Source organism: Manacus vitellinus, unplaced genomic scaffold (genome assembly GCF_001715985.3).
Source record: "Manacus vitellinus isolate BGI_N305 unplaced genomic scaffold, ASM171598v3 scaffold_20_pilon, whole genome shotgun sequence".
NCBI classification, from domain to species: Eukaryota; Metazoa; Chordata; class Aves; order Passeriformes; family Pipridae; genus Manacus; species Manacus vitellinus.
In genome coordinates, this window is record NW_021939471.1 from 2,020,695 (window position 1) to 2,046,998 (window position 26,304).

At 42.8% G+C, this 26,304-nt stretch overlaps 1 protein-coding gene across 4 annotated transcripts in view; it reads left to right on the forward strand.

Moving 5' to 3' along the window:
- Nucleotides 1–26,304, forward strand: part of CPS1 (carbamoyl-phosphate synthase 1) — a 162,099-nt gene that overhangs the window by 101,318 nt on the left and 34,477 nt on the right. For all 4 annotated transcript variants that reach the window (XM_029959481.1, XM_029959482.1, XM_008928470.3 and 1 more), the window contains 9 exons: nucleotides 1,894–2,083; nucleotides 3,151–3,308; nucleotides 4,080–4,208; nucleotides 6,579–6,723; nucleotides 7,008–7,218; nucleotides 8,291–8,489; nucleotides 10,628–10,804; nucleotides 14,446–14,564; nucleotides 24,634–24,775. In XM_029959481.1, the coding sequence (XP_029815341.1) occupies nucleotides 1,894–2,083; nucleotides 3,151–3,308; nucleotides 4,080–4,208; nucleotides 6,579–6,723; nucleotides 7,008–7,218; nucleotides 8,291–8,489; nucleotides 10,628–10,804; nucleotides 14,446–14,564; nucleotides 24,634–24,775 (1,470 nt within the window). The remainder of the gene's footprint in view (nucleotides 1–1,893; nucleotides 2,084–3,150; nucleotides 3,309–4,079; nucleotides 4,209–6,578; nucleotides 6,724–7,007; nucleotides 7,219–8,290; nucleotides 8,490–10,627; nucleotides 10,805–14,445; nucleotides 14,565–24,633; nucleotides 24,776–26,304) is intronic.

Here is a 26,304-nt window from a genome sequence, read left to right on the forward strand (position 1 = left end):
CATGCTAGGAGAAGGTGTGGAAGGGTGAAGTGTACTGTGAGGGGGTTACTGCTGGTAATGTAAGAGTTACCTGGGCCCCCTAGTTCATGTCTAACCTCTTGTGAAGAAGGAGGAGAGCTTGTAGAGGTGTGACAGTTCCAGAGCAGAAATAAAAAGGTGAAATTTGAAGGAAAGGGTTGCAAGGGCAAACTACAGGTGCAGTAAAATCCAACATCCCAAACAATTGGGCTAGAGGATGTGATATCTTTTTCCCCCACCACTGCCACGAATACTACGCAGTTTAGGATCATTTGTCTAAATCTGAAATATTTTCCGTAAGGATTTTATATCTTCTTTCCCTTCCCTGTTCCACACATTTCCAAGGAAAGTGCTTCAGTGAAAAAAAATCCAATTTTTCATAGGAGAAAAAGGTCAGCAGGAATTTACAGCCAGTCTTTAAGGCAGTATTTTAAGTTAGCAAAGAAAGGAGAAGAAATGTTATCCAACACCTGAACTGAGCACTCAGAGCTCTGAGTGAGAATCCCACCCCCAGGTGAGCTATTCCTTTGTTCCCCCAAACCAATGAGACAAACAATCACAAATTTTGAACAAACACAGAAAAGTCCTATGGCATTTTCATGCTTACTGTGTGGTGGGGGAAGACAGCAATTTCTATACTGGTCCCAGCAACACTTCCAATAGCATTTGCTCAAGGGATGGCTGACTTAATCTACTGGCCTTGTTCCTGTTTCTTTCTACTCTTTTAAAAATGTTGTTACTGTTCCTGTTTTTAATGGAAATCATCGTTGTTTCTTAACCTCCACAACTTCTATATAGCAAATGTTTCTCTTGAAATGTATTTTTCATCTATAATTAGCATTGTTTGCAAATGATGTGTTTGTTTGTAGAAGTTTATTGCCTTACAAGAAGTTGATAAAAATTAGAATGAGTTCCCTTAAAAAAATGAGGTCTTTGCACTTTCCAGTTCACCTTTTCAACAAAGCAGTAAATCATTGTTCTGTATCTGCTTGTGGTTGACATGGATTTTTTTTTAAGCTTGGCCACACTCATCATTATTAGCAAAACTTGGTTGACTTCCTCGTTACGTGCTAATATTTCAAGAGGGAGGAGAGTTGATCTGCCCAGCTCCGACTCAGATTTTTCTGTTAATGAGCAAACTGTAGTGAACTTCTGTCTGTAGCCAAAAGAGTGGCAAAAGTCCCACTGGTATAGCAGGAAACAGATACTCTTTATTATCACTCTATCTCAGTTTCTTATCTGTGACAGAGAAAAAACAGAGTAAAGTTTTCACTAACCTTTGTCTTGCATATAGAGGCAGAGCTTGTCTTTTAATATGCGCAATATCAAATAAAAAAGTTACAGAACAAGATTTTTAAAGTCATAACACCAGAAAAATTAAAGCATCTTTATGGAAAGTCAAAGCAAAAAATGTATTTTTGTTACTGTTACTAGTTGGTGCAAAAAAATCTGAGAACTACCTGGTTACCCATGAACAAAGACCTACTGCTTGCCAAGAAAAGATTGCCTTTAGAATTAAATTTTTTGCTTTGGCATTTTTAATCTGACTTCCAACAGAAGACAGATGTGATTATGCTGGACTTTGTTCCTGTCTGCTTTGTGTAAGTCCTAAATGTGGTAAACAATTTTGACCGAATTTCTGAAATGGTTGAGAATGTCCATTCTCTCAAGATTCACAAAGAGGCAGAGGCACAAAAGTAAAGAATTGGCATTAGTTCAGCCTCGTGCAAGAGACCAGAAATCTCTTATGGGACAGGACATAAGGGATGAGACTTTTTTAATTCTGCTGTTGCTAAACTGCTTGTTGAACCCCATTTCTCGCTGCTGCTGTCAGCTTTTTTATGCCTATTTTTAATGCAAATTTTAATTTTTCAGGAAGAAAATGTGAAAATTGTCCTCATGAATCCCAATATTGCTTCAGTGCAGACCAATGAGACTGGCTTAAAGCAGGCTGATGCTGTCTACTTCCTCCCCATCACTCCACAGTTTGTCATAGAGGTCATCAAGGCTGAGCGTCCCGATGGAATAATTCTGGGCATGGGTGGCCAGACTGCTCTCAACTGTGGTGAGTGTGATACAGGTGCCTTGGCACTCCTTGCGGGCAGACTCATAATTTTTGCCAAATAACAAGTAAAGTAATAAAGGACAGGACCAGAAGAAATGGCTTCCAGTCGCACCAGGGGAGGTTTAGGTTGGATATCAGGAAAAATTTCTTCACTGAAAGGGTGGTCAGGCATTGGAACAGGCTGGAAGTGTTCAAAAGGCATGTGGATGTGGCACCTGGGGACATGGTTTAGTGGTGAACGTGGTGGTGCTGGGTTAAAGGTTGGATTTGATGATCTTAGAGGTCTTTCCCAACCTTAATGATTCTATGATCCTGCCACATGTTCAGCAGAGTTTATTTGTGCAGGCATGCAAGACCCACAGGCCTCATACATTGCCTGGGTTACTGAGAGATACAGGCAGAGACCTGGGGAGAGTGAGTCACTGCTAAGCTGTGAACATAACATCTAATTGCTGGGTTTGATAATTAATATGTCCTGGTTTTCAGCTTAATTCTTAGTTATTGTAGTTGGATTTGGGATATTCAGACCAACTTGAAGCAGAGATCAAAAGGAAAATTTACCTTCATTTAACTTCTTGGACCGGTACTCATCTGTGCAGCTCTGCTCTGTGTTGCAGATGATGGCCAAGCAGTAACTGTACTAATATCTTATACTAATATCCCTCACCAATTCGAGGACAGAAAATTTCGTGGTATGGTTCTGAGATCTAATACTGAAAAAGAATAATAAAATTAGCTGTTGATGAGGCCAGACAAGTTGTCAGCTAGTCAGATATCTTTTGAATACTTTCTTCTGTCTAAGTTTTCTAAGCTTTCTGGATTCTTTACTGTGAGGGTGGTGAGGCACTGGAACAGGTTGCCCAGATGAGTTGTGGATGCCCCATCCTTGGAAGTGTTCCAGGCCAGGTTGGACGGGACTTGGAGCAACCTGGTCTAGTGAAAGGTGCCCATGGCAAGGGAGTGAAATGAGATGATCTTTAAGGTCCCTTCCACTCTGTGATTCTAATAAGTTTATTATTCTTCATCTACTATCAATCCTCAAAACTGTGTCTTTGTTTACTCTGCAGGAGTGAAACTCTTCAAGCAAGGAGTCCTGCAGCAGTATGGTGTGAAGGTTCTAGGTACATCAGTTGAATCCATCATGGCTACAGAGGATAGAAAGCTCTTTTCTGATAAACTGACTGAGCTAAATGAAAAGATTGCTCCTAGCTTTGCAGTGGAATCGGTAAATCAGATAATTTTGAAGATGTGATTACTATTACTGTTACCTATTTGAGTTAGTAAAAGTATTTTTGATTTTGTTGAGTGAAAGCTGAATGCAGCTGTGGATACTGTAGTGTGTATGCCTGCATCATCACTCCTCAGGAATTGCTGGTGGGTCACTGATTTAAAATGAGTGAAAGTGCAATTAAGCATTTGAAAAGCCTAAACTAATTTACTCATTGACAAGAAAAGTAAATTTGGTTGGAGTGACTCCTGTGCTGCAGCACAAAAGTCTGTAAGATGTTGGAGGTACTTTTCTTTTTTTTTAAATCTTGCACAAGCTGTTTAGACTTCAGTGTTTAGGTCCTCAAAATCAGCAGTATTGAAATATTTTTTGAGGATGGGAGTATGAAAGTAAAAAACTGATTCATGGAGAGTCCATTGGAGTTTGGAGAAAACCAAACAGGTCTTAAACCAGGATGTCTGTCGGAGGGATTATTTCATGCTAAAGTCTCTGGAGACAGACCTGGTAAGGAAAGTGGAAATGTCCATGGAAAGTCAGCAAGGAATTCCACACATAGCTAAAGACAGAAGTTACCTCCTGGGGTGCAGTTTTCTGCTGCTTGGCAGAACAAAGTAATATTGCAAAGCCAACTTTTATTATTTTCTTTTTACCTTCGGACAGTTTAGTCTCTTACTGATGGGATTTCCAGGTAACCGTGTAACCAGAGTTGAAGACTTTATTCATTTGAATTTTTATCTCTCTCTGAAATGTATTCCCCTTTCCTTTAAGGTTGAAGAGGCTCTGAAGGCAGCTGAAAACATTTGCTTCCCAGTCATGATACGTTCTGCCTATGCCCTTGGTGGTCTGGGGTCAGGCATATGTCCTGATAAGGAAAGTTTGCTGGACCTTGGTACAAAGGTATGTCTGGAATTGCAAGCTCTGGGAATAGAACTGAACATCTGATTTTCTTAGGTACTCTTCTAATAGTCACAGGCACTGGAACTGTACGTACCCTACCTTTCACCTTACTTGTAAAATCTTGCCCTGATTGTGCTTTTCATAATCTGCTGCCTGCTTTTCCTAATGCTCATCGAGTTGGGTAATGAAAATGGCTAAATGACAGATCTGTTAAATTCACAACAAACAATCATAATTTGAGCAAGTTTTTTCAGCAGTTTTGGTCTGAAATGAAACATACTGGCCTATATTCACCGACTTGCATGAGTAAATGGCACATGAATGAGGTCAAGGAAGGTGAAACATTTGAAATGCTGAGTGATAATGTAGTCTCAGGGACAGGAGAGCTGGGAGCCTTGGGTCTGCTGTATTTCTGTCTAAATATGGTATTTTTGCTAGGTTAAAAGCTCGTGTAGAGATTTAACAGGATGACACTTCATAATTTGACATCTACTGGCCATCTCTGGCTATGAGGACAGCTCTTTTTCTGTAGGAAATCCGAGATTGTTGTTTAAAAATTTGCTGTGAAAAGTAAACAGATAATTGGGGAAAACAAATCAAAAGCTTTTTTCCTTGACAAAACTGCAGAATTTTAAGGAAAAAATCTATCTGTGGGGCTCTAAAGTTATTGTGTTTGTCTTTTCCTGGTTTGCTGAGCCTCCTAATCTTTCATGTGTTGCTCGAAAGGAATACTGCTGATGCAAAAATGACTTTTCTGGCTTTGTTTAGAGAAAGCAAAAATTCCCCCGAAAACCCTGGGAGTGCAGCTGTCTAAAAGGTTTATATAAAAACAGTTTTTCATTAGGAAACTCCCTAGTTTTAGTCAGCAAGTCTTGGTGTTTTTTTAAAAAAGTGAGCCTGCTGCCTACCAGCACCCCCAGATTCCTGTCTGCAGGGCTGCTCTCCAGCTGCTCCTCTCCCCATTTATGCTTGTGCGGAGCTTATTTCATACTAGGTGCAAAATCTGGCACTTCTATTTGTTATTTGTCATCCCATTAATCATAGCCTCATGCTCCAGTTGATCGGGATCTCTCTGCAAGGCCTCTTGTCCCTCAGAGAGTGAACAGCTCCTTCCAGTTCAGTACCAATATTTCAAAATTTGCAGTGAAAACCAATTTGACTTTTGTTGAATTAAATTTGGATGCTCATTTTCACAACCCAGCAGAAACTCTGTTCTTTTCCATTATGAAGATGATCTGTAGTAATTCAATGAACTGGCTTTTCAGGCACTGGGTTCTGAATTGTTTATAGTTCAGATAACTGAACACAGCTAGTTCAGGTAACCTGGCCTTTAGTTCATGTCTCCCGAGCCTGCTCATTGAGTGGGAAAAGACAGACACAGAAGCAGTGAGGATTGTTTTACAGGTGTGGTTGAGTGTTCCTGCTACATCACCACAAATTCAGTGCCTGCTTAGGCTGGGTGTGGAATGCCATTCCTCAAACTACTTTTCTTTTTGTTATGTGTGATTTTGGCAACTGAGCTAAGGGCAACATTTGAATTACTGCTTGATTTAATGACAGAGGGGACCAGACTGAAGACCCAATTAATGGGCAGCATTAAAACAAGAAGCTGTGCTAAAGGATGGATTGACAGTGTGCCCATTACTTTTTAGGATTTTAAATACAAATTGATTAATATTTTCTATCTGCTAATATTAAGGCCATTTATTCACTTAGATTATGCTCATTTACCAACAAACTGTATTATTCATTTTTGACTCATGCACTGAGGAGTGCTTTCAAGATTAGTTTAAGAATAAATCACAACTCTTGCCTCTGGTTAGTGTGCCAGTGATAAGCAGCATTATTAGTGCTATTAACTGTGTAGTGTTTGCTGGCACCCACACTCCCCATTACTCTGTCATTTCTGCAGTGTTCTCCTATTGAAGTCCCTGGGGCTGCCCACATAAAAGCTTGTGTCTGTTGCATGATTGAAACATTAGATGTTTTTATATTCCTATTTGTTATTTATATGCCACTGCAAGCACACATGCCCCACCTTTTTTTTCCCCATCATATCACATAACTATTTTCTGTGCCTTTCAAATGAAGCTGAAGCAATTAAAAAAAAAACCAAACAAAGAAATATAAAGTGCTTGTTATCAATGGTATGAACTTTACATCTTTCAAATTTCTGGTTGGTCTGGGGTGTCTGGAGATAAGTCATAGAAGTCTTAAATATAGAATATGTTCTAATAAGGGTTTTGGTGATTTTTTGTGGGGGAGAGCTGTTTGTTTGTTTGTTTTGTTGTTGTTTGTTTTGCTTTGTTGGTGGGGTTTTTTTATTTGGTTGGGTTTTTTTACTGTTTATTTTCCTTGAACTATTCTCAGGCATTTGCAATGACTAACCAAATTCTGGTGGAAAAGTCAGTCGTTGGCTGGAAGGAGATAGAATATGAAATTGTGAGAGATGCTGCTGATAACTGTATTGCTGTCTGCAATATGGAAAACATTGATGCTATGGGAGTCCACACAGGTAGGCTCGGGCACATGGTGGCTCACTAGAAATGGCTCATTAACTTTTTTATGCAGTGTCCTTCTGCCTGCTATTATTGACACAGTTTTGTTATTGATGAAGTGAGCTCTAGAAACAGTCTTCTGGTCTTGGATAAAGCCAGCTAGGGTGTGAAACTGATATTTTTAAGCTAAACCCACCTGATTTCTAGCAGTGGGTTGGCAAAGACAGTGACCTGTGAGGCCAGGATTTACTGCTGCTGAACTGCTTCTCATTTTCCTTCACTTCTACCTTATGACAAACAGGAGATTCTGTTGTAGTGGCTCCAAGCCAGACACTCACTAATGAGGAGTTTCAGATGCTGAGGGATCGTGCCATCAAAGTTGTCCGACATTTGGGCATTGTGGGAGAGTGTAATATCCAGTTTGCTCTGCATCCAACTTCCCTGGAGTACTACATTATTGAAGTTAATGCCAGACTCTCAAGAAGTTCAGCTTTGGCCTCCAAGGCGACAGGGTAAGATTATTTAAAAACCCCCACATGCTAAAGAAAAACAAATGAATAAACAAAAATGAGGGGAGCAGAACAAAAAGAGGGAATTTCAGTAATGCTTTGAATCCATGTATTATTTAAATATGTGACAGCTACAAGAAGAGTTCCTGCATCTGCTCTCCATGCAGTTAAAACATGGAGGCTAAATTTTCATCAAGGAAGACTGAAATTGGCTCAGGGAGAACTCTGGAGTGGTCAGGTCAGTAAGGAGCAGGTTTCTGTATGGGAAGCTTCTAAAACAGTTCTTGTCAGCACCTGCTGGGGTTGACCCTTGGAGAGCCAGTCCTACTGGGAGATGGGGGAAGGGGTTAGTGAGCTCTCCAGGTCTATTCCACCCTGCTGATTCTTGTACTACAAATGGGAAAACTCCCAGGAGGTGCGTGGGGAGGGAAGCTAATAGCTGCCTTACAAAGCACATACACTGTATCCATATGTTGGCTGCAAATCACCTCTGGAACCCAGAGGACACAGTTACTGATGAGCTGTCTGTCAGATTGATGCAAGTGGCACTGCTTGCTGCCTTTGTTTTGTTGGCTAATCATAAACTAATCACCATAAGGGTGGTCAGAGCAACCTGTTTAAAAATTGGCTTCTTAATTGCACTTTGCAGATACTGTTGAGAGACACAAATTAATCTCTAATTTGCAGTTCTCAGAGGCTCTTGTGGTTGTTGAAGAGCTGGTTGTCTCAGGCTGGAGATGAGCCATAATGTTGGGCAGTGGGTGTTCGATTGTTTCCTTTTTAGATGACAGACTTGCAGCAAAACATATCTGTGAGTGTGGGCTTACTGTGGATGTGATAGGCACTGAAAGTGGTGTCTTTGTGGATAAAAAAGCAAGGCCCAGATGGAAGGAACTGAATCTGCAGTGTGCTGATGCAGGAGGCTGGATGGGTCATGCTGTGCTTGAGCACAGGAACCTTCCACTGTATTGAGGAGGGACAATCACTTCACATCTGTTTAATTTGATCCACTCCTGGGATTTGCAAGAGCAAAGTACTTCCTTCTCTACTGTTCTCTACTTCTCCTCTATGGCAGGTATCCATTAGCCTTCATTGCTGCCAAAATTGCCCTGGGGATTCCCTTGCCAGAAATCAAGAACTTTGTGACAGGAAAAACCTCTGCCTGCTTTGAGCCCAGCCTTGATTACATTGTTACCAAAATACCCCGCTGGGATTTGGACCGTTTTCAGCATACATCCAACCGGATTGGAAGCTCCATGAAGAGTGTGGGGGAGGTGAGTGCAAGACTCTCCCCCTTCTCTTTCATTCCACCACTTGGGAAAGTCATTTCTCTTTCTTGGAAACCCTCAGAATATCTATCTTCAAGGACCGAATAAATCTGAGGGTATTTATTCAGCTCAAACAATTTTTATCCAGTACTATAATTAATTAAAATGAATTAGGACTGTGTAATCTTGGTTATCACAGTGTGGATTCATAAATGGTTTGACTCCTAAGGGAAGAGATCGCTATGGATTACCTGAGGTTGACTTCATTCTTAACACTTACTCCAGGACTCTGAGAGTAATTTTTTAGTTTGAGGTTCTGTAGTGGTGGTTAATTAGAGTAAAACTTCATGAATTGTAGTCTGTTAAGATTTTCAGTGATGCCCATGAGCCACAGCTCTCAGTTGTTCCCAAGTTATTTGTCCTCTGTGTTAAAACCATATGCCAAATCTCAACCTACTTCTGCTCTTCAAATCTAAACAGAACCTGTAATCTTGCTCTGAAGTTTTGACTTCTCTTAGTGGTTAAGTCTCTTACATCAGAATTTAAGGTGTCTGGACAACTACAGTATTTTCAGACCAAGTTTTCAGAGGAGAGAAATGAAACAAAATGGGTAAATTACTCACTTAATTAGTTAATTACCTATCAGCTACCAAAGCAAAATAATGAATTGTGTATTTTTTCAATTGCCTTTCTTTCCTAATGCTTTTCAAGTAGCTATTTTATTAAATTATATTGACGTGTAAGACGTCCCTAACATCATTGTTGTCATGAGACAACAAGCTTTTATCAGAACTGGAAGAATTAATTAGAATTTGATTTTCATTGGCAGTTTTGGCTTTTTATGGCAATGAGGTGATTTTTTTTTGTTTTGTTTTGTTTTGTTTTCAGTGAGTTGATGCTTCCTGATATTAAGCCTCTCTGCCCAGGGGTTTGGGGGCCGTTCTGTAGAGCTGGGGTTCCTAAATACAGTTGCCTTGTACACAATCAGCTGTAAACACTTGCTGGCCATACACATTTGCAGGAGGAAGCATCAAGTCCTTCCAATGCTCATATGTCACAGAACTGCCTGAACCTGTGTCCTTCTTCAGGCAGGATGCTGGGTAAAGGCAGGAAGGAGATATAGGAAGAGTCAGTGCTGTAACGGTGCAGGGTGAACTGAAACAGGGAAGGAGAAGCTTAAGGGATGCAGTTTGCAGCTGGTAGAGGTACTGAGCAGAAAGGTTAGTCTGAAGGACCTGTGAGCAGGAGGGGGAGTCCTTGAAGCAAAGAGTTTCTTGCCACTGTGTCTCTATTAGTTGGCACAGTCATCTCCCCAGGCCTGAACTTGAAGCCAGATCACAGCACCTACTGCACTTCTATTAACTGAACACCATGACCTGGCCTGGCTTTTCCTGAACTCTGTTGTGCTGGGCAGTGGGCCTGGAGCTGTGAGAAAAGAGAAAACGATTGTGTTTTTTCTTTTGACATTTTTCAGCATTGCGTTTGAGAAGATTTTTATGCTGTTAGGGTTTTGACTGCACTGGGAAATAAAAATGTAGAAGTTTGAGAAAGGGTTCTGTTACCTTGCAGATTTCCAGAGAGAAAGGCTTGTTTTCTTATTAGATGTGATGTCAAGACTGAAGGAGGGAAGCCCCAGTGCTGCTATGCCAAGGAGGAGTAACCCTTTAAGAGAGCCCTCACAGGGGAGAGTTACTGTTAAATGTAATTTGAAGGAAGAGGAGCAGATTTCTCCTGAACCTTAAAATTCCCACAGTAAGTTTCTATCTCTAACAGGTTGTTAAACAGAAATATTGTTCTGTATTACTATACCCATGCTGCTAGATAATGGCTCTCTCTACCAAAGTGCTTCAAAGCAATTTACAGACGAGAGCAGTGGCTTCCTGTATTTTGCAGGCAGGGAGACAGAAGCAGAAAGGAGTCACTTCTCTGGAACTCCCCATTGATAATGTGGGCAGAGTCAGACCTCGAAGTGGGACTCCCAAGGCTCGATCAGCTGCATCTGTCTTAAAGCCATCAGGACTGTCTTATGGAGGAGTCCAGTCTGTCATCTTTCCATACCTGTGCCTTCATGGTTTCAACTTGCACTCTTCTGTTACTGAGGGCACAGCTCAGTGTAGCTAACGTGGAATTGCTCTTCTTTGCAGGTCATGGCTATTGGACGCACTTTTGAAGAGAGCTTTCAAAAGGCCCTGAGGATGTGCCACCCCTCAGTAGATGGCTTCACTTCACGTCTGCCTATGAATAAAGCCTGGCCAGCCATCGTAGATCTCCAGAAGGAGCTTTCTGAGCCAACCAGCACTCGAATATATGCAATAGCCAAGGTAAAAAAGATAAAAAGGCCTTGACCTTTGTCTCTTGAATTATAGCTACCAGGTTGAGTCAACTGAGGTCACAGTTTACTTCACCCCCTTGCTTCCCTCTGCCAAGCACACTGGCATCCTATCCCTGTATAGGATCCTTGGTGATGCTTCCTTCATCTTCTATGTTCAGGTAATGTGTTTGTCTTTGGGTGGCACAGTCTTAGCCAATGCTCATTGCATTCAGGTGCATTCCTGATACCTCAGGTCTCCTGATACCTCAGTTTGTAGCTGAGCACTGATGGAGACCTAGATCACTTTCCTTTCCTATAATATTATATTTGTTGGGTAAACATTGGCTAATGTTCGGCCCCCTGATTTATACCAGTGTAAGTGCCAGTCAAAACTGGCCAGTTTTGCAGATTTCAAAGGAATAAATGAAGATCTTTTTGAGAACTGAAACAAAGGATGATAAAGAATAGCAAGCTGCAGTCTGGGAGAGCACTGTCTATTTGCAATGATTGCAATTGTATAGGCTTGAAACTAAAAAACTACACAAGTGCATGTTTAATTTCACAGACAATAAATCCTCTGTTCTTTGAAAGAGGCTTAACTTCCCATAGCATTCTTTTAACCCCTCTCCTGTCACACAGGTCAAATCACTTCAGCCCTCAAGGTGTCTGGGTAATGGGGAGTGCTATTGTAAGGGGACCTAGGGTGTAAAATTATTTCTTCCTTTGTCTCCTCAGTGTTTACCTGTATATATCAGATGGTAAATGTGGGGTTAGTCACATTAGAAGGTAGGTGTGATTTCACATTAGGTTTTACTGCAGCTAACTTGTCCATCTGTCCATACCCTCTATGGAGAGGAGGGCACAACTGTCTTTTATAGCTCCTACTTACCTTTTGGTTTGTGTTTTTTAAGATTGCAGCAAACTTTCCTGGCAAATTACTCTTTTTTCTGCCTCTGACTTTGTGTGGTGGAATCTGTAAGCCCTTTGTGCTCATGTGTAGATACATCTCCTTACATTTCCCCATGAGGGTGGCCAGCTGAGGCTGTGCTGTGTTTGCTGGGTTGTCACGTAGCTGTTCCTCTTATAAATGGCCTGAACGAAAAGCACAAGATGTTCTATAAATGTGTGGCTTGTCCAGCAATTGACTCCTGCTTTTCAAGCTGGGGAAGTGTGTATCTTCATCTTTCAGCAGCTGTGTTTGGTCTTTATTATAGCTTTTTCTCGTGACTGAGAGAAAAATCTTGCTGCTTGTCTCTCTGAGTGGCTTAGAGAGCTTTTATGAAACGTTAATCTTAGCTACATGTCAACACAGGAGATGTGGGGAGAGAAAGGTGAGTTTGGGTCCTACTGAACACTAGGTGTTCCCAGCTGCTGACATTTTCACTGGGAGCTGTTGTCAAAAGCAAGATCAAAGTCTTAATCCCTCCCTATAAAAGAGCTGCCTCTGCCCAATACAGTGCACTAATTCATCCCCATTAATAACTGAGGCAAGCTATATGAGCAAGAGATGCTTCTGGCAGCTGGGGCTGCTTGCTTGAAAATTCCTTTCCTGCTTGCTGACTTTTAAAAGCCAACAGTTATTCTCCATTAGTCATCAACTTTGTTTGGAAAAGGATGTAGCTTTGTTGTATATGTCTTCTCCTCCCTCCCAAACCCCACTAGTCGGCTCTCCAAGGCTTTTTACTTATTCTCTCTCCTTTGTCTGTTGGATAATGAGAACAGTTAGTGTTCAGGTGCAAGGGAAGGGAGTTCAGCTGCCATTCAGAGCTGTTGCTGTTGTGGTGGGGCTCCCCATGGTCATGTAAAAGAAGGCACCGTGAGAGAGGCTGACATAGATGAGACTTGCTCCTTGGCCAGAGTAGCCAAAGGCTGCAGGGATGGAACAGCCTGCTGAACAGGGATGCTCAGGTTGTGTCAGGTCTCTCCTGCTCCTCTTAAAATTGTATAGAGTTAGTCTCATGCTTCCATGGTATGTTTAAGCTGTACTCCTGCATGTAGGTTTGAATACAGTAATGTCATCAGAGTGCTGTCCAGACCTCTGATCAAATCCTACACGGATTTTCTGCCTGGAAACCTGATCTGCCCCTGTGGTGTGCTGATTGGGATCAAGAAATGTCTGCAAACTCATTCTTTTCTTCCAGTCTCCAGATTCATGCCACAGGGGTGAAGGTTTTCTCTGCCCCTCCTTTGATTAACAAGTGGAAGGAATTTTTTTTTTTTTTAAGTTACCTTTGGAGATCGTAGGACTTTAAATTAAGTGCCCTAAGCAGACTAAGAGTATGTGGTCATGCTTCCTGTGTGTATGTGTGGCTCAGGGACCACTGACTGAGTTTGGAGGTCCTCAAGATGTGCAAGTCTGCATGTGTTTTGTGAAAACAGATAGACAGAAAAAAGACCTGCTCACGTCACACTGATGTGGCAGTGTGACCTCACCCTCCAAGCACGAGGGAATAAGGAGGGGAGGAGCCCTTTACCAGTTGCCTCATATTAGTATTGTACCTAGAAATGAGTGAGAAGCCCAGCTTTGTTATTGCTCTGGGTCTGCTGAGAGGGCCTCAGGCTTCTCATTGCAGGCATTGGAAAGAGCGGTGGCTGTTGGGTGCCAGCTGCCAGCTGAAGGCTCTGTGTGTGACTGGTTACTCTAAAGGAGCAAAATATGCATTAGAGGTTTTCAGCACTGCTTTTGACTGTGTGGTGACAGGGTAACATTGTGCCCAAGCTTGGTAACTCGGAGCAATAATGCTGGGGTGTAGTGGGCCAAGCTCACGCTCAGATAAACGCTGGAGTTTTCTTCAGTGGCAATTGCTCTGGCTTTGTAACAGTGATGCTGCCCTGCAAGAAAACAATTAAGTGTGGTAACAGTTAATGATCCTGCTTACTTCAACTCAGCAAAGATGTCGTGCTGGCATTATCATTATGGTTGATTATAGTTGTTTTATCAGGAAAACTATAACTGTACGCCACTGGTGAGACCCAAGAAATTGCATTGATAGAAGATATATTATAGTGAGGGGCTCTCCAGCATATTTCTTTATGGTGTTTTGTTTGGTTTGGGTTTTTTTAGTAAATATTATGGTGTTTTGTAATTCATTGTCTCATGAATAATACCTCTGTGGGGCTCCTTTTTACCCCATGGCTGCAAATGATTGGTTTACAAAAACCCCATCAATAACCCCAGGAAGATATCTGGACATTCCTGTTTTAACATTTCCAGCTAGGAGGAGGTTGATGGTGAGCCTGAGATTTAGGCAACTTGAATGGTAAAAGGTGCAGATGAGAAGTCGGTGCTGCAGTCTGAATGTGCCTCCCTGTAGTTAACTAAGGCATGTACTCAGTGGCCACCCAGCCTTATTGCCATTGGTTTGTCTCATGCTGGCTCTGTAAAAACCAGATTACCTCTCTCTCACTTAAACAGAAGCCAGCCTTTGGTACCAAAGTGGGTGGTGCCTCCCTACACTGCTTGAGTGACACAGTTTCTGTTGCTGCAGGAGACGGGGTTGTGAGGGAGATGAACTTTTGATTTGTACAGCTTCATCTACAGAACCTTTTGTTCTTTATGCTATATAGTTGCTGCTACCTATCTGTAGGCTAAATCTGTATTTGTGCAGCAGGTATTAAAGGGGCTGTTTGGTGCTGTCCTGTTTTTGGCAGGCCTTGGATAACAAAGTCCCTGTGGATGTCATTCACAAACTCACAGCCATTGACAAGTGGTTCCTGTATAAGATGCACAGCATTCTGAACATGGAGAAGATCCTGAAGGAAGTGAACAGGTAAAAAAGGCCAACAGCCTTGTCCTAGGACACAACAGTCCTTCTGGGAATTCTTCTGCTGGAAAACCTATGGTAAGCACAGATGCAGTCAATGCTGGGAAGTTTATTCCAGTGCTTGGAGTAAGCAGCAGTGTCTTAAAACCCACTTTACTGCCTCACGCAGTCAGCAGAAATTTCTGAACACACTCTTTTTGGTAAAATAAATCTGTTGTGTACTCGGGCATCTTGACTGTTCTCAGGATTATGGAAGTTACAGTTTATTTTGGAAAACGGTCATTGTATCTCTGAGGCTAAGGCTGGGAATGGGAATGGCCTGCAAGGAGTAACAGTGTGCTGCACTCATGTGCCTAGGACAGAGTTAGCCTTCAAACTCACCACAGGACTTGTCCTGACTTATTGCACCTGGGGGCCACATACCCTGCATTTTATTTCCAGTCTGGCCTATTGATTTTTAAGCTTTTCTGCCTTGCTGTGATCATATAGTATGCGACACTTTTGTACCACACTTTCAAACATCTATAGTTCCCGACATATTTAAATATAAATCTTATTTCTTCAAGAAAAATGACCATATAAAAGCAAACAGGAAAGATAGCAGTAAATTAAAGTATTTCAGTTCAGCCTCTTGCTGAATTGAGCTTTCCCTTCATGGTTTTCAAGGCTGGAAGAGCCTCCTTGCTGAGTTATTGGCTGTGTGTTGGTGGCTTCTCTGCCTCTGGTACCCGTTGTACTCACACGTGTCACCACATGGTGGCACTGGGAGCGCACCAGAGCAAGTGCGTTGGTTCACCTGCTGTCGTCTGCATTTTGACCAGCTGCACGGTTTTAATTGAGCAGCCCTTGCTCTCCCTTGCCCTCTGGTACAAGCTGGATCTGGAGCTAAACAAAAATAAATGTGGAGGGAGATGTTGAAGATAAGGAGTAGCTTGATTATTTGCAGAAATCTTCTATTTGACTGCGCAAGTTTTTGCCCTCTAACATCCGTGTTGCATTTGTCTGTAGCCCCTTAAATATATATGTGCAGCTCCTGAGGAAGCAAAACAACATGTCGAGAATCAGTTTGAGTTCCTCACTATTGGAGTGGTGTGCTCTGGGATGAGGCACTTGGGACCCCAGAAGCTGGCCCCATGCTCAGCTGGTATAAATCCAGCATCACTCTACAGAAGTTAATCTTGCCAAACTGTCCTGTGTCCCTGAGGTCGCTTTCCCTTTCTCTGCAGTAGGTGGCAGGAGATTATGCTGCCAGCGCTATGATCAGTACCTGGTACCACCTCCCATAGTTTTTCCTCCTTCTGGTGACCTAGGCAGCAAGCTGTACAGGAGGCTGCTGAAGAGAGCCCTTAGGCAATATCTGACCTTGCATTTGTATCAGACATAACCAGTGTTGTGTCCCTTGGAGGTGGATTCATGCAATTCAACTCAGATTGCCAGTGGTGTCATAAAATCATTGAATGGTTTGGGTTTGAAGGGACCTTAAAGATGAATTAATTCCAAGTCCCCTTCCATGGGCAGAGACACCACCTACTAGACCAGGCTGCTCAAAGCTCCACCTAACCTGGCCTTGAACACTTTCAGGGGTGGGGAGGCCACAACCTGTTTAGACAACCTGTTCCAGTGCCTCACCAACCTCACAGTAAGAATATTTTCCTAATATCTCATCCGAATGTACTGTTTGTCAATTTGAAGCCATTTCCCCTTGTCCCATCACTACGTGCCCTTGTAAATAGTCCCTCTCCATCTTTCTTGTAGGCTCCCTTCAGGTACTGGAAGGTCACTACAAACCTTCTGTTCTCCAGGCTGAACATATAAATTATCTCTCATTCACTCACCAGGCAGATTTTCCCTCCACTGTCATTACTCACACCTTTCCAAGGAAACTGTCTTACCTCCCAGCCTGCACTGGAGGAGCGAATGGACTGTCTGGCTGCATTACATTGATGGCACATTGGCACAAAAGCAAAGAGCCGGGGAAAAAACACTTGTGACCTTAACTAAGAGGCTAGTCCAGTGAGCCACATCAGGAAACATATCTCTGCAATAGCCAAGGGAAAGTTAACTGAGTGATGCAGATGAGACTTGGCACACATGTGCTCTTCCTGCAGCCAGCTGTTTCCAGTTCCCGGAATGCCTGGCATGAGTTTTACCTGTGCTACAGGATAATTTCCAGTTGAAAAGAATGAACCGTGACACCATCATTGCTTTGAATCTTTCTGTTGTTGAAATACAGTTACCAGAACCAGAAATAGTTGTCCTGTTCCTGGGCACTGTTGCTGGTTACAAGCTGTTCGGATGAATCCGTCCCTTCCTTTTCGTTTCTGGATGAGGTTGGGGGTACTTTGCAGTGAGGTTTTGGATGCAGCTGTAGTAATGTTTCTGCCAAGGGTCTTGATTTGGGCCCTGCAGAGCAGTTGTAGAGACTGGTAATAAGGAGATGGTCTCTGCCAAGGGGAAATTTAGAGCTAGAACAAGTGGGTATGACAGACAGATGGGGAAGGGGAATCAGAGGCAGGTGGAGGCCTTTGTGAACAGTTCAGCGAGCAGCTTTCACACGCCACATGCTGCCTTGCATCCTCACCATGTGCAGCGATTCAGAGGTGAGCAAAAGGCCTCACTGATATATGCAAGGAATCTGTTTAGATGTGAGAAAGGTTGTTTGGGATAATGTAATGTGCGTGTGTGACTTTCTGATCTATAAATCCGCATTCTCTATGGTGTAGAGGCAAGGCCAGCCATTTGCAGAGACAGTAGGGACTGGGGAGGACACTCTACCCCATTTACTTTTGATGCTGGTGAGACTATAGCTTTGACACACTGTGGCAATGTTTCCATATGACTGCCTCTGGGCCCTCTAGGATGGAGGAGTTGTTTCAGGTCATGTGATGGAGCTGCAAGAAGGCAAATGACCTGAGCTGGAATGGGAAAAGAAAGCCAGTTGGAGGGTACTTGTGAGAATATCAATATCACAAACATGTCAAAGATGTGACTCTGCTGTTTCTCCTACATATTTTTCATTTTAAGTGGAAACTTACCAGTTACCTTTATACCTAGATGTAATTTCAACTACAACCTGCCCCACAACACACATGCACACACAAAAGTAAAACCATGTACACGTATGCACACGCAAGGAGCAAGCACCATCCTATGCAGTCAGTCCATGAACTGGTGATGATGTAGGGAGCAGGGGTAGTGCAACAGGATGTGCTGTTATCAGGAAATTCTTTCCCTAGATTTGGCCTTACCAGTCCTGTGAACAAAAAGTGGGGGGAAGGGCCTTGCAGTGATTCCATATCTGTTCATCACACTGACAACTCGTGAAGGAGATGGAAATTTGGACAGACCATGTCTGAGACAGTGAGGAGTGAGATGAGACTTTAAGGCCGGAGTGAGTCAGATTTGAAACAGGGACCAGTAATGTCATCATGGCCAGGAGCACAGCTGAAACCCGGTAACATCTGGGACGTACTTGACTAAAGACACTGGTGGCCTGGGTGCAAGGGAAAGCCTCTCTTAGAATTTGCATCTTTTCAAATGTTCTTTGACCAGTTGCAGTGAAGATTTGTTTGCATGTTGCCATGGTTATTTTCATCTGTTCCTGATTTTGTGGTCTCTGAGAACTATGACTGTATGCAAGGAGAATGTACAACAAACACCATTAAATACAGGTAAAAGGGTAGGCAGCTGTAGTGAAATCATCACTTAAGCCTAAGTGACGTGAGGATAAAAGTCTGGTTGAATATCAAATTTCAATATTGATAAAAGGCTGTAAAGTAAAATTTAAGTGAGAAAATAGGAGCAGGATAAACCCCCATTTTGAGGAGCTAAGCACAGAGATGGTGAGCTTGCCCAAAATCTCAAAGACAGTCTGGCAGTGCAGTGAATTGCACTCTGTTGCCTTAAATCTCAACTCTTCAAAATAACCTTAATAAAAACAGCAGATCATCCTTTTGGTGGATGCCAGAGTAGCCAGCCTACTAACAGTGAGAAGTGATGGCACCAGTCATATTTTGATAACTTTATGTTTTGGAGCTTTGTTTTTGAGGAGACTATGTCCTTGCTCTGTGGGTGTTGAGTGAAAACGCCTCCTGGCCTGTGGCTTGCTTGAGAGGGGTAGATGCAGTCCTGAGTATTGCTCTTGTTGTTCTTAAAGAGGCACAGGTTAATAGAAGGGAAAGCATACAAAAGTGGAAAGGTGAAGACCCACTCAGCCCAGCGTTTGTAGCTGGGTGCTCTGCTCAGCAGCCCCTGGGAGAAGGCGTTTATTGCAAATTCCTTTTTGGATCTCATGTCCTTGGGTCCATGTGTGCTTTGAAAGCTGCTTGCTGGAAGCATGGCTTGGATTTCAAAACGTGACTGTGGTGGAGTAGCCACAGAAACACAGGTGCTGGCACCAGCAGGTGAGCTGGGAAGCACTGCAGGGAGAGAAGCTCAGGCAGGCCATCAATAGGCTGTGCTCTTCCACAGAGGTTGCTGCATCCTTGCTCTTCTCAGCAGTGTTTCTGCTGACTTGTGTGCTTTTGGGACAAGTCAGAACTGTCAGGCAGGTCTTGTGTGGGCATCAAGCAGAGCAGGTCCAGTGATGCCAAATGAGGCTGTGCTGATTTATGCTGTTTGAGGAGCTGTCACTGACATATTTGTAGTGCTTGTTTCTAGCTAACTGGAAAGATTACTTTTGTCTTCTTTGTGAACTGTGGGGCAGGGAAGACTAGAAACATCTTAGGAATGCAGTACATGAGGAGAATATTCTACAAGCAGCTATTCAGCACTGTTGGTTGTGCTTTGTGTGGATCTGACTTAAGATACTTTCTATTTGTCTTATAGAGCCATCAGTAATAATTTCACAGTAATATTTTCTTTCAAAGCATCTGTGCGTTTGTGAAAACACAATATGCATATTTTCCTTGATACAGAGGATATACAAGCATTGCCAAAAAAAGCCATTGGGGAATCTTTGTAACCAGTATGTACAATACCAGGAGCAGGCAAGTCTGTACTGTGGCATCCCAGCAAAGACCTAAAGGCTCTCTTTTACTAGGGGTAGAAAATAGGCTTTGAGTAAGCATCCCAGTGAGCTGTTGCTTCAGTGCATCACTTAATCCTCTGAGTGAGTCATTGAGGTCTTAGGGCACAGTGTGAGGTTCACATTACTTAAATCAAGATGTCCAGAATGAGATTTATTAGCCAGGGAACCGGAATGTTAAAGGTCCAGATGCTGGAGTGGCAGTTGCTCAGTGAGTGAGATTTGTTGGTTTACTGCTCCTGCTTCCCTGAAAGCTCCTTTGACAGCTTTTTATCAGTCATCTCATGACTTTCTCAGGAGGATAAAACCAGTAACAATCTATCTCCCTGAGAAGAGAAGCGGGGGAGAGAATTTTTACCCTGATCTCATTATTTTAGTTGTAGCATGTTCAAAGTCTTGTAAAATATCAGGAGTAATCAAGGAAGCCACTAGGAGCCTTGAAACAGAGCAGGACAATGAGGAAAGGAAAAACAATATGTCTTTGTACGCAATCCAGCCTGAAATCAAGCAGGCTTTTGAAACCCTCCAGGCCTATGACTACTGAGAAGCAAAGAGCTCTCTAAGGATTGGGCATAAGGCATTTTGCTTCCAGTACTTCTTGCTTGCCAAAGTGAAACTTTGCTTGTCAAAGTGAAACTGAGCTTAAATTTTAGTCTGGGTTTAAATCCCTCCAGAGTACGGAGGAGCTGAGTTCAAGAGAGGTGGGCTGAGCTGGATCTTGCTCATCTTTGCAGCTCCTCTGTGCATATCCAAGCCACACGTGTAGCTGCCGAGATGAAGCAGAGGTGACCTGCAAGGTGAGCCTGTGGGCTTACAGGGCAATTGTTAACTGACACAGTAGCTGTGTCCCAAATGCTCCCAGCTCGGGCTTTGGTCTTTGTTCACAAAATATTCCTGGTCCTTTTGATCAAGACCCATTCACATCAGCCTAAGTAATATGTGAATGGGCATAAACTTGGCAACATACAGAAAACGAAGCAGAGCCTGATTTGGGAGACAAGAAAAAGAGTGTTTCTTCCCCTATCAAGCAGGGACTTTCTGCTGGCATGTTTATTTAGTATTACTCCTAAACTGGTGGATCAGATGAAAGCTGGTCAAGTGGAAGAGAGGGCTGCGCTGAAGAGAGCAGGCTCTCCTGATAATTGCAATGCTGCCAGCGTTCCTACAGTCAGTTAATAGATTTCCCCAGGTCCTCTGTGCCAGGTGAAAATTTCCTAATTAAGGGGAATTTATTCCATTTCCTTTTATTGTTTATTGTTGAAGAAGTGAGCGGATGGAGTTCCTAAGATGACAGGGTGGAATTTTAAACTAAAAGCAACAGCAAATCAACACTGGAAGCTTAAAATGGAGTCACAAGCAAGGTTGGGGAAAGGTTTGTATTGTTTATAAACTGCAAAATGTGCAAGGCACTTTAGCTTTCTGAGGGGGTGAACAGCCACAATGATTATGACAGTGTGCTAAAATATAATCATATGGTTTTGAGGCTCTGAAACTCCTGACTTTCATTTTGAAAGGCAAATATTAGGAAAAAGAAGCATTATAGAAATCTAAAATCATGGCCACTTAATCTTCCCTTGTTTCAGAATGGATTGTAAACCAGTGAGGGAGTTTAATCTTTGGAAGACTTTTTGCTCTGTGTTGGAAAAGTAAGTGTTGCTCCAAGGGAGGTGGGAAGCAGTGATGTAGGACTGGTTCATATATTTGGGAATAACCAGAAATGAGAATTGTTGTCTTCTCTTTTTGGCTCTGGATTTCTGGTGAGCTTGAAGGGTTATATGCACTCAAACATTCAAAGAGATCAGCCTGATTTTGCCTCTTGCTGGCTTTAGTGTCTCCAGCACGTCTAAAGGTCTGTCCTTGAGCAAAGGCAGTGGGAATGCTGGATCTTAAAAATGGACACCCCTGGACCTCTGCTTGCTATCTGCAAGATGAGCATCACACTACCATGCTGTTTACATGTTTCTTTATATGATTTCCATGAAAGTTGAGATATAAATGCTAAAAATTACCTTTATCAGTAAATAGAAATTATTCTGTTATAAACATGTATGTCCAATACATGCAGAGAGGCAGCGTGATTTCCATACCAGTGCTAAGGATTTGCAATTCTTTGATCCAGCTCCCTTTAAACATGATGGAGAGATTCTACTGGCTCCTATCATGCACTGGGAGTAGCAGAGGGGAAAAAATGCATGGAAATAAATGTTCCATTTCCCTGTTAGGGACTCGGCTTTTCTCTTGCACGCTGGTTGTCCTGTACAAAAACAGTTACCGTTCTGCATGGATTAGTAAGTGGCCTAACCTGATTTAAGATGCTAGCCCAAGGCAAATGAATCATGTCGTGAAATAATCACTGCTTTTATTCGCCACCCTGCTGGGGTGGGGGGTGACATTGAATGATATTGTTATAATGAGATAGAAAAAATGCAGTGGAAACGAGCTGCAAATGAAGGCAATTTTCTGTGTCTGTCAGTACTCAAATGACAGCCAGCTATGTGTGTTCCTGAGGCAGAAGGGAGGGAGGGCAAGGGAGTAAACACCACTGAAACAGGCTTATTTTCTTGGGGTCATCAGGTCTGCTCACTCATACTTTAGGAATACTGAGTCTAGGAGAGAAATCTAGTGTGGCTGTGTCCTTCATAGCTGGTGATGGCTAGCATCAGTTTTGCCAGAGAATTGGTGGATTCTGCTTTGTTTGCTCCTGTAAAACACCTATCCATGCTTTCACTTCTGGTGCTCATGGTTTATGTAAAAAGTCCTGCCTCTGAGCTGAGATCAGAAAGCAGAAAGGGCTGAGGAGGAGCAGAGGAGTTTGTGGTGGTAGTGTTAGTGCATGGGAACCACAGTCTTTAATGTACTGTAGTGCCACAAAGTGGGTCTTACTCGGGGATATCCAAAACCTGGGAAGCTCAACCTGATGGATTAGGAAGGACTGTTTCATAGAATCGTAGAACGACTTAGGTTGGAAGGTACCTTAAAGATCATCTAGTTCCAACACCCTGCTGTGGGCAGGGACACCTTCCACTAGACCAGGATGCTCATAGCCCTGTCCAACCCAACCTTGAACACTTCCCCTCTACAACTTTCCTTCTGACTCTAACAAAGAGGAGGATTTGCTGGAGAAGAAGGGTGATATGGTGAAGGGTTCTGGAGAAGATCCGGGCTGTAGGTGGTACTCCTGCCTGCAGTTCTCTGAGGGCAGAGCAAGCTGGTTGTGGTGCCAGGCTGGGACACAGTGTGGAAGATGGGAGTTACAGTAAGCATTTTGGGAGACAGTGTGGAGGGTAGAAGTTACAGTGATTGTTTCCTTCCTGCAAATGCTCACTATTATTTTCTGCTGTGCTATTGCTGACAGGTGGAGTGCTCTGTTCTCATATTACAGGGCTAGGAGAGGTGGCACTGGGGAATTCCTAGAGAAAACCCCACCTACACAGGGATTTGAGCCCCAAAGTTTCTGGTCCCCAGTTCTACTCTCAGAACAAGCTGTTTTGACACTTGTGTGATTCTAACCTGTTTAGCACTAGCCTGACTTCACCCAGGGCAGCAGAGCTTCTCTGTGCCTAAGCCAGAGTGGAAAATACAATCCAATGACTCTCTTTCATGCTTCAGCTTCCTGACACATTCCAATAAAGCTGTCTTACCCCTCTTATCCCACTGAAATAAAATAATACTATTTAAAAATACTGTCAAGCAAAGGACATAATTCAAAGCTCTGATTTAGGAAAATTGCTTGTTTGTTAGTCATTTCCTTTTTCCTGATTCAGAGCTTGCTTGTTCATAAAATATTGATTTATTGGGCAGGCAAGGATGCTCTTGGCAATGAAGATGAAAAGCAGACTGTGCTGATAAAAATACATAAGCTTTTTTATGTTTTTGTAAAAGCTAAGCTTAGAAAAGGTAACTTAGAAACGGAGGCAGGCAGAAACTATAAGGGCTTTTGGTGGAGTCAAAACATAGTGGAACAAAGAGTAGGAGAGAAAAGAGTGGAGAGAATAAAGAGGGAATGGAGAAGATGAAAAAAATCAAGAGCAAAATGGATGGGGAGCTGTTGATCTACAGAGATGACAGGGGAAAGCAATGTGTTTGAAATTACCAACAGAAAGTAGGACTCCTGAAAAGCAAAACCAGGAGGACAAGGTATGGAAGTATTGAGAACCCCTGGTTACAAATATGAAATCATAAAAGGTGTCCCTGTTTTACTCAGTTTACCCCCCCCCTCTGTTTTCCTAATGCAAGAAGCAGTACAAATGATAGGGAAAAAGATATATCGAGACTGTCAGAAGGAAAAACTCACCTTGTATGTGAGCCTCTGAAGATCATTTCTACTATGGATCTCTGAAGTCAGAGGCTTTTTCTAAAGACTGGCCATTTCTGAAGTAAGGCAGAGCATCCTCAACAACAGAAAGAAAGACTTGTTTGGAACAAATTGTAGTGTTTTGAGACCAGCTGTCTCCCAGCTTAGCAGGATTGGGTCACAGTTATGCCTCTGAATGGCTTGTCCCAGAGCTTCAGGATTTTTATGCCTTTGGGCATAAATGGGCAGCTGCAATGAGAGGCAGGACATACATTATGATTGATCCAACCAGTCTGGTGAGACCTGTATTTTAAAATTTAGACTGGGAGGAAGAATGTAAGAAAGATATTAATTTAAAGTTTGGGTGTGGAGTTGTAGGGATACTGAATCCAGGAAAGGAATCACTGCAGGTCCTCTGTGGAGGCTGAAATGGTAAATGACCATATGAGTGTTGTACATACAGTGAACTTGTACTAGCCTCGTGTAGAGTGCTGCCTGGGGGATGATGGACATCATTGTGAATCACTCATTCCTGCCTCAAAAATGCAGGAAAAGAAAGACTTTACCTCATAGATATTTGTGGTGGGCGCCCAGTACAAAAAAGGTCTTTTATGTATGAGTCTTTTTCCTTTTCTTGCTTTCATGTGCATGATCCTATAGCAACTCCATGGAGTATAGAGGACACAAGCACTAATGTATCTTATAGGTCTGCCAGTAAAGCCTCATGCAGAGGTGTTTTTCTTATTTAATCTCAGTGAAACAGTTCCAGAGGAGACACTGAGAAGAGCCAAACAGATGGGGTTCTCCGACAAACAGATTGGGAAATGCCTGAGGTTGAGTGAAGCCCAGTGCCGTCAGCTGAGGCTGAGGAAGAACATAGTGCCCTGGGTGAAACAGGTACGTGTGTGGTCCTGCTGGGGGCTTCCAGGAGTGCAAGGGGCGGGAGACCTCCGTGTCTTTAGAAACCCCTGGCTCTGTTAACGTCCACAGGAGTTTTGATGTTGACATGAGAGGAGAACACGTTTCACCCCTGTAGCTGTTCCTTCTGCATCAATGTAAGACCATGAACATTCCGAAAGAGATGCTCAGAATATTGTTGTTTGTATTTTGCGTGGCTGAGGGGGAAACACAGCTATGGGGGTTCAGGGAAAGGCTGAGAATGTTGGCCCACCATGGTGTGACCATGAAAAGCATAATATGGCTTCTCTTTTGGTAGTAACTTTTTATAGGCTGTAATTGAAGTCTGCTACTGTTATGGGTTCATTTGCTATTCATTGTGATAGCATGAGCCTAATGAGCTCATCTGGTAATTGTGGCAGCGTCACTAGGTGTTCTCCTGCTGCATTTAAGCTATGTTGGTATTAAACTGCCACCAGCTGGTTTTCTGTCCTTAAAGGGAAAAAAAAAAAACCCCAACCCAAACTACTGAATGTTTCTGAAAGAGCTTGTCTGTATCCTCAGGCCCAATTCCAGGTGCCAAATCTCCTTCTGTTCCCCAGCTGCTGTTTTTCTTCTATGGCTCACCTGGCCACGGAAGAGTGCCTGGTCTTGCATTGCATTCTTTCAGCTGCATATGGCACTGCAGTGCTGGATTGATTTGTGTGCCAAGGTACCCTTAATAAGGTCATTCCACTTGTGCCTGCATATGTACCTTCAAAGCATATGTTTCTTCTTGTTCCATGAAGTATGTCACACTATTAGCAACGGTAATGAGCAGCAGACACTTAACACGGTGCTAATGACATAAGGTCACATTCTCCATTATTCACAAGAATTTGGACAGCCACTGAGGATTCCTGAAACTACTTGAAGGCTGGACAGGTTTTTAAATGGTATAGTGTGTAAAAATTCATGTCAGGACTGCTTTAATATTGTTCCCTGTTCAGTATTCTGTGTAGAAATGTTTCAGTTGTTCATTCAGGGAACATCAGCAGTTGCTGGTGTCCTAGATGGACTAGTCATGATGTATAACATGCGATGAGTAGGTGACACAAATAGTTTGTGAACAGCCTAGTAGGAAAATTGTTCTGGGTTCCCAAAATTACATATAAGGGGTGGTTGAAAATCACTCTTGCTTTGTGTACCATTTAATTATCAAAGCAGAAGTTATACTGTAACAGAAATATGTAGTAATTGTGCTGCTACTCAGCACGATCTCAAAGTGATATTGTGTGCATGTTTGTGTTCAGTGTGGGAGTAAGATGGAATCAAGAGCAGGATGTGAAGGTTCCAGATGGCCCTACTAAAGGGGGCAAGAGACCTGAAGAAATGGAGATCTGTGTAACTAATGCTGCCAGACAAAGCAGAGAACAAAGGCCTTGGCGAGTAGGGTAGGTTCCTGGGCTGTGTAGATGTTTCACCAAAGAGGTGCAGAGCTAAAACTACAGCTTAGAAAGAGATGGTAGAGTGTCGTGTAGACTGAACTG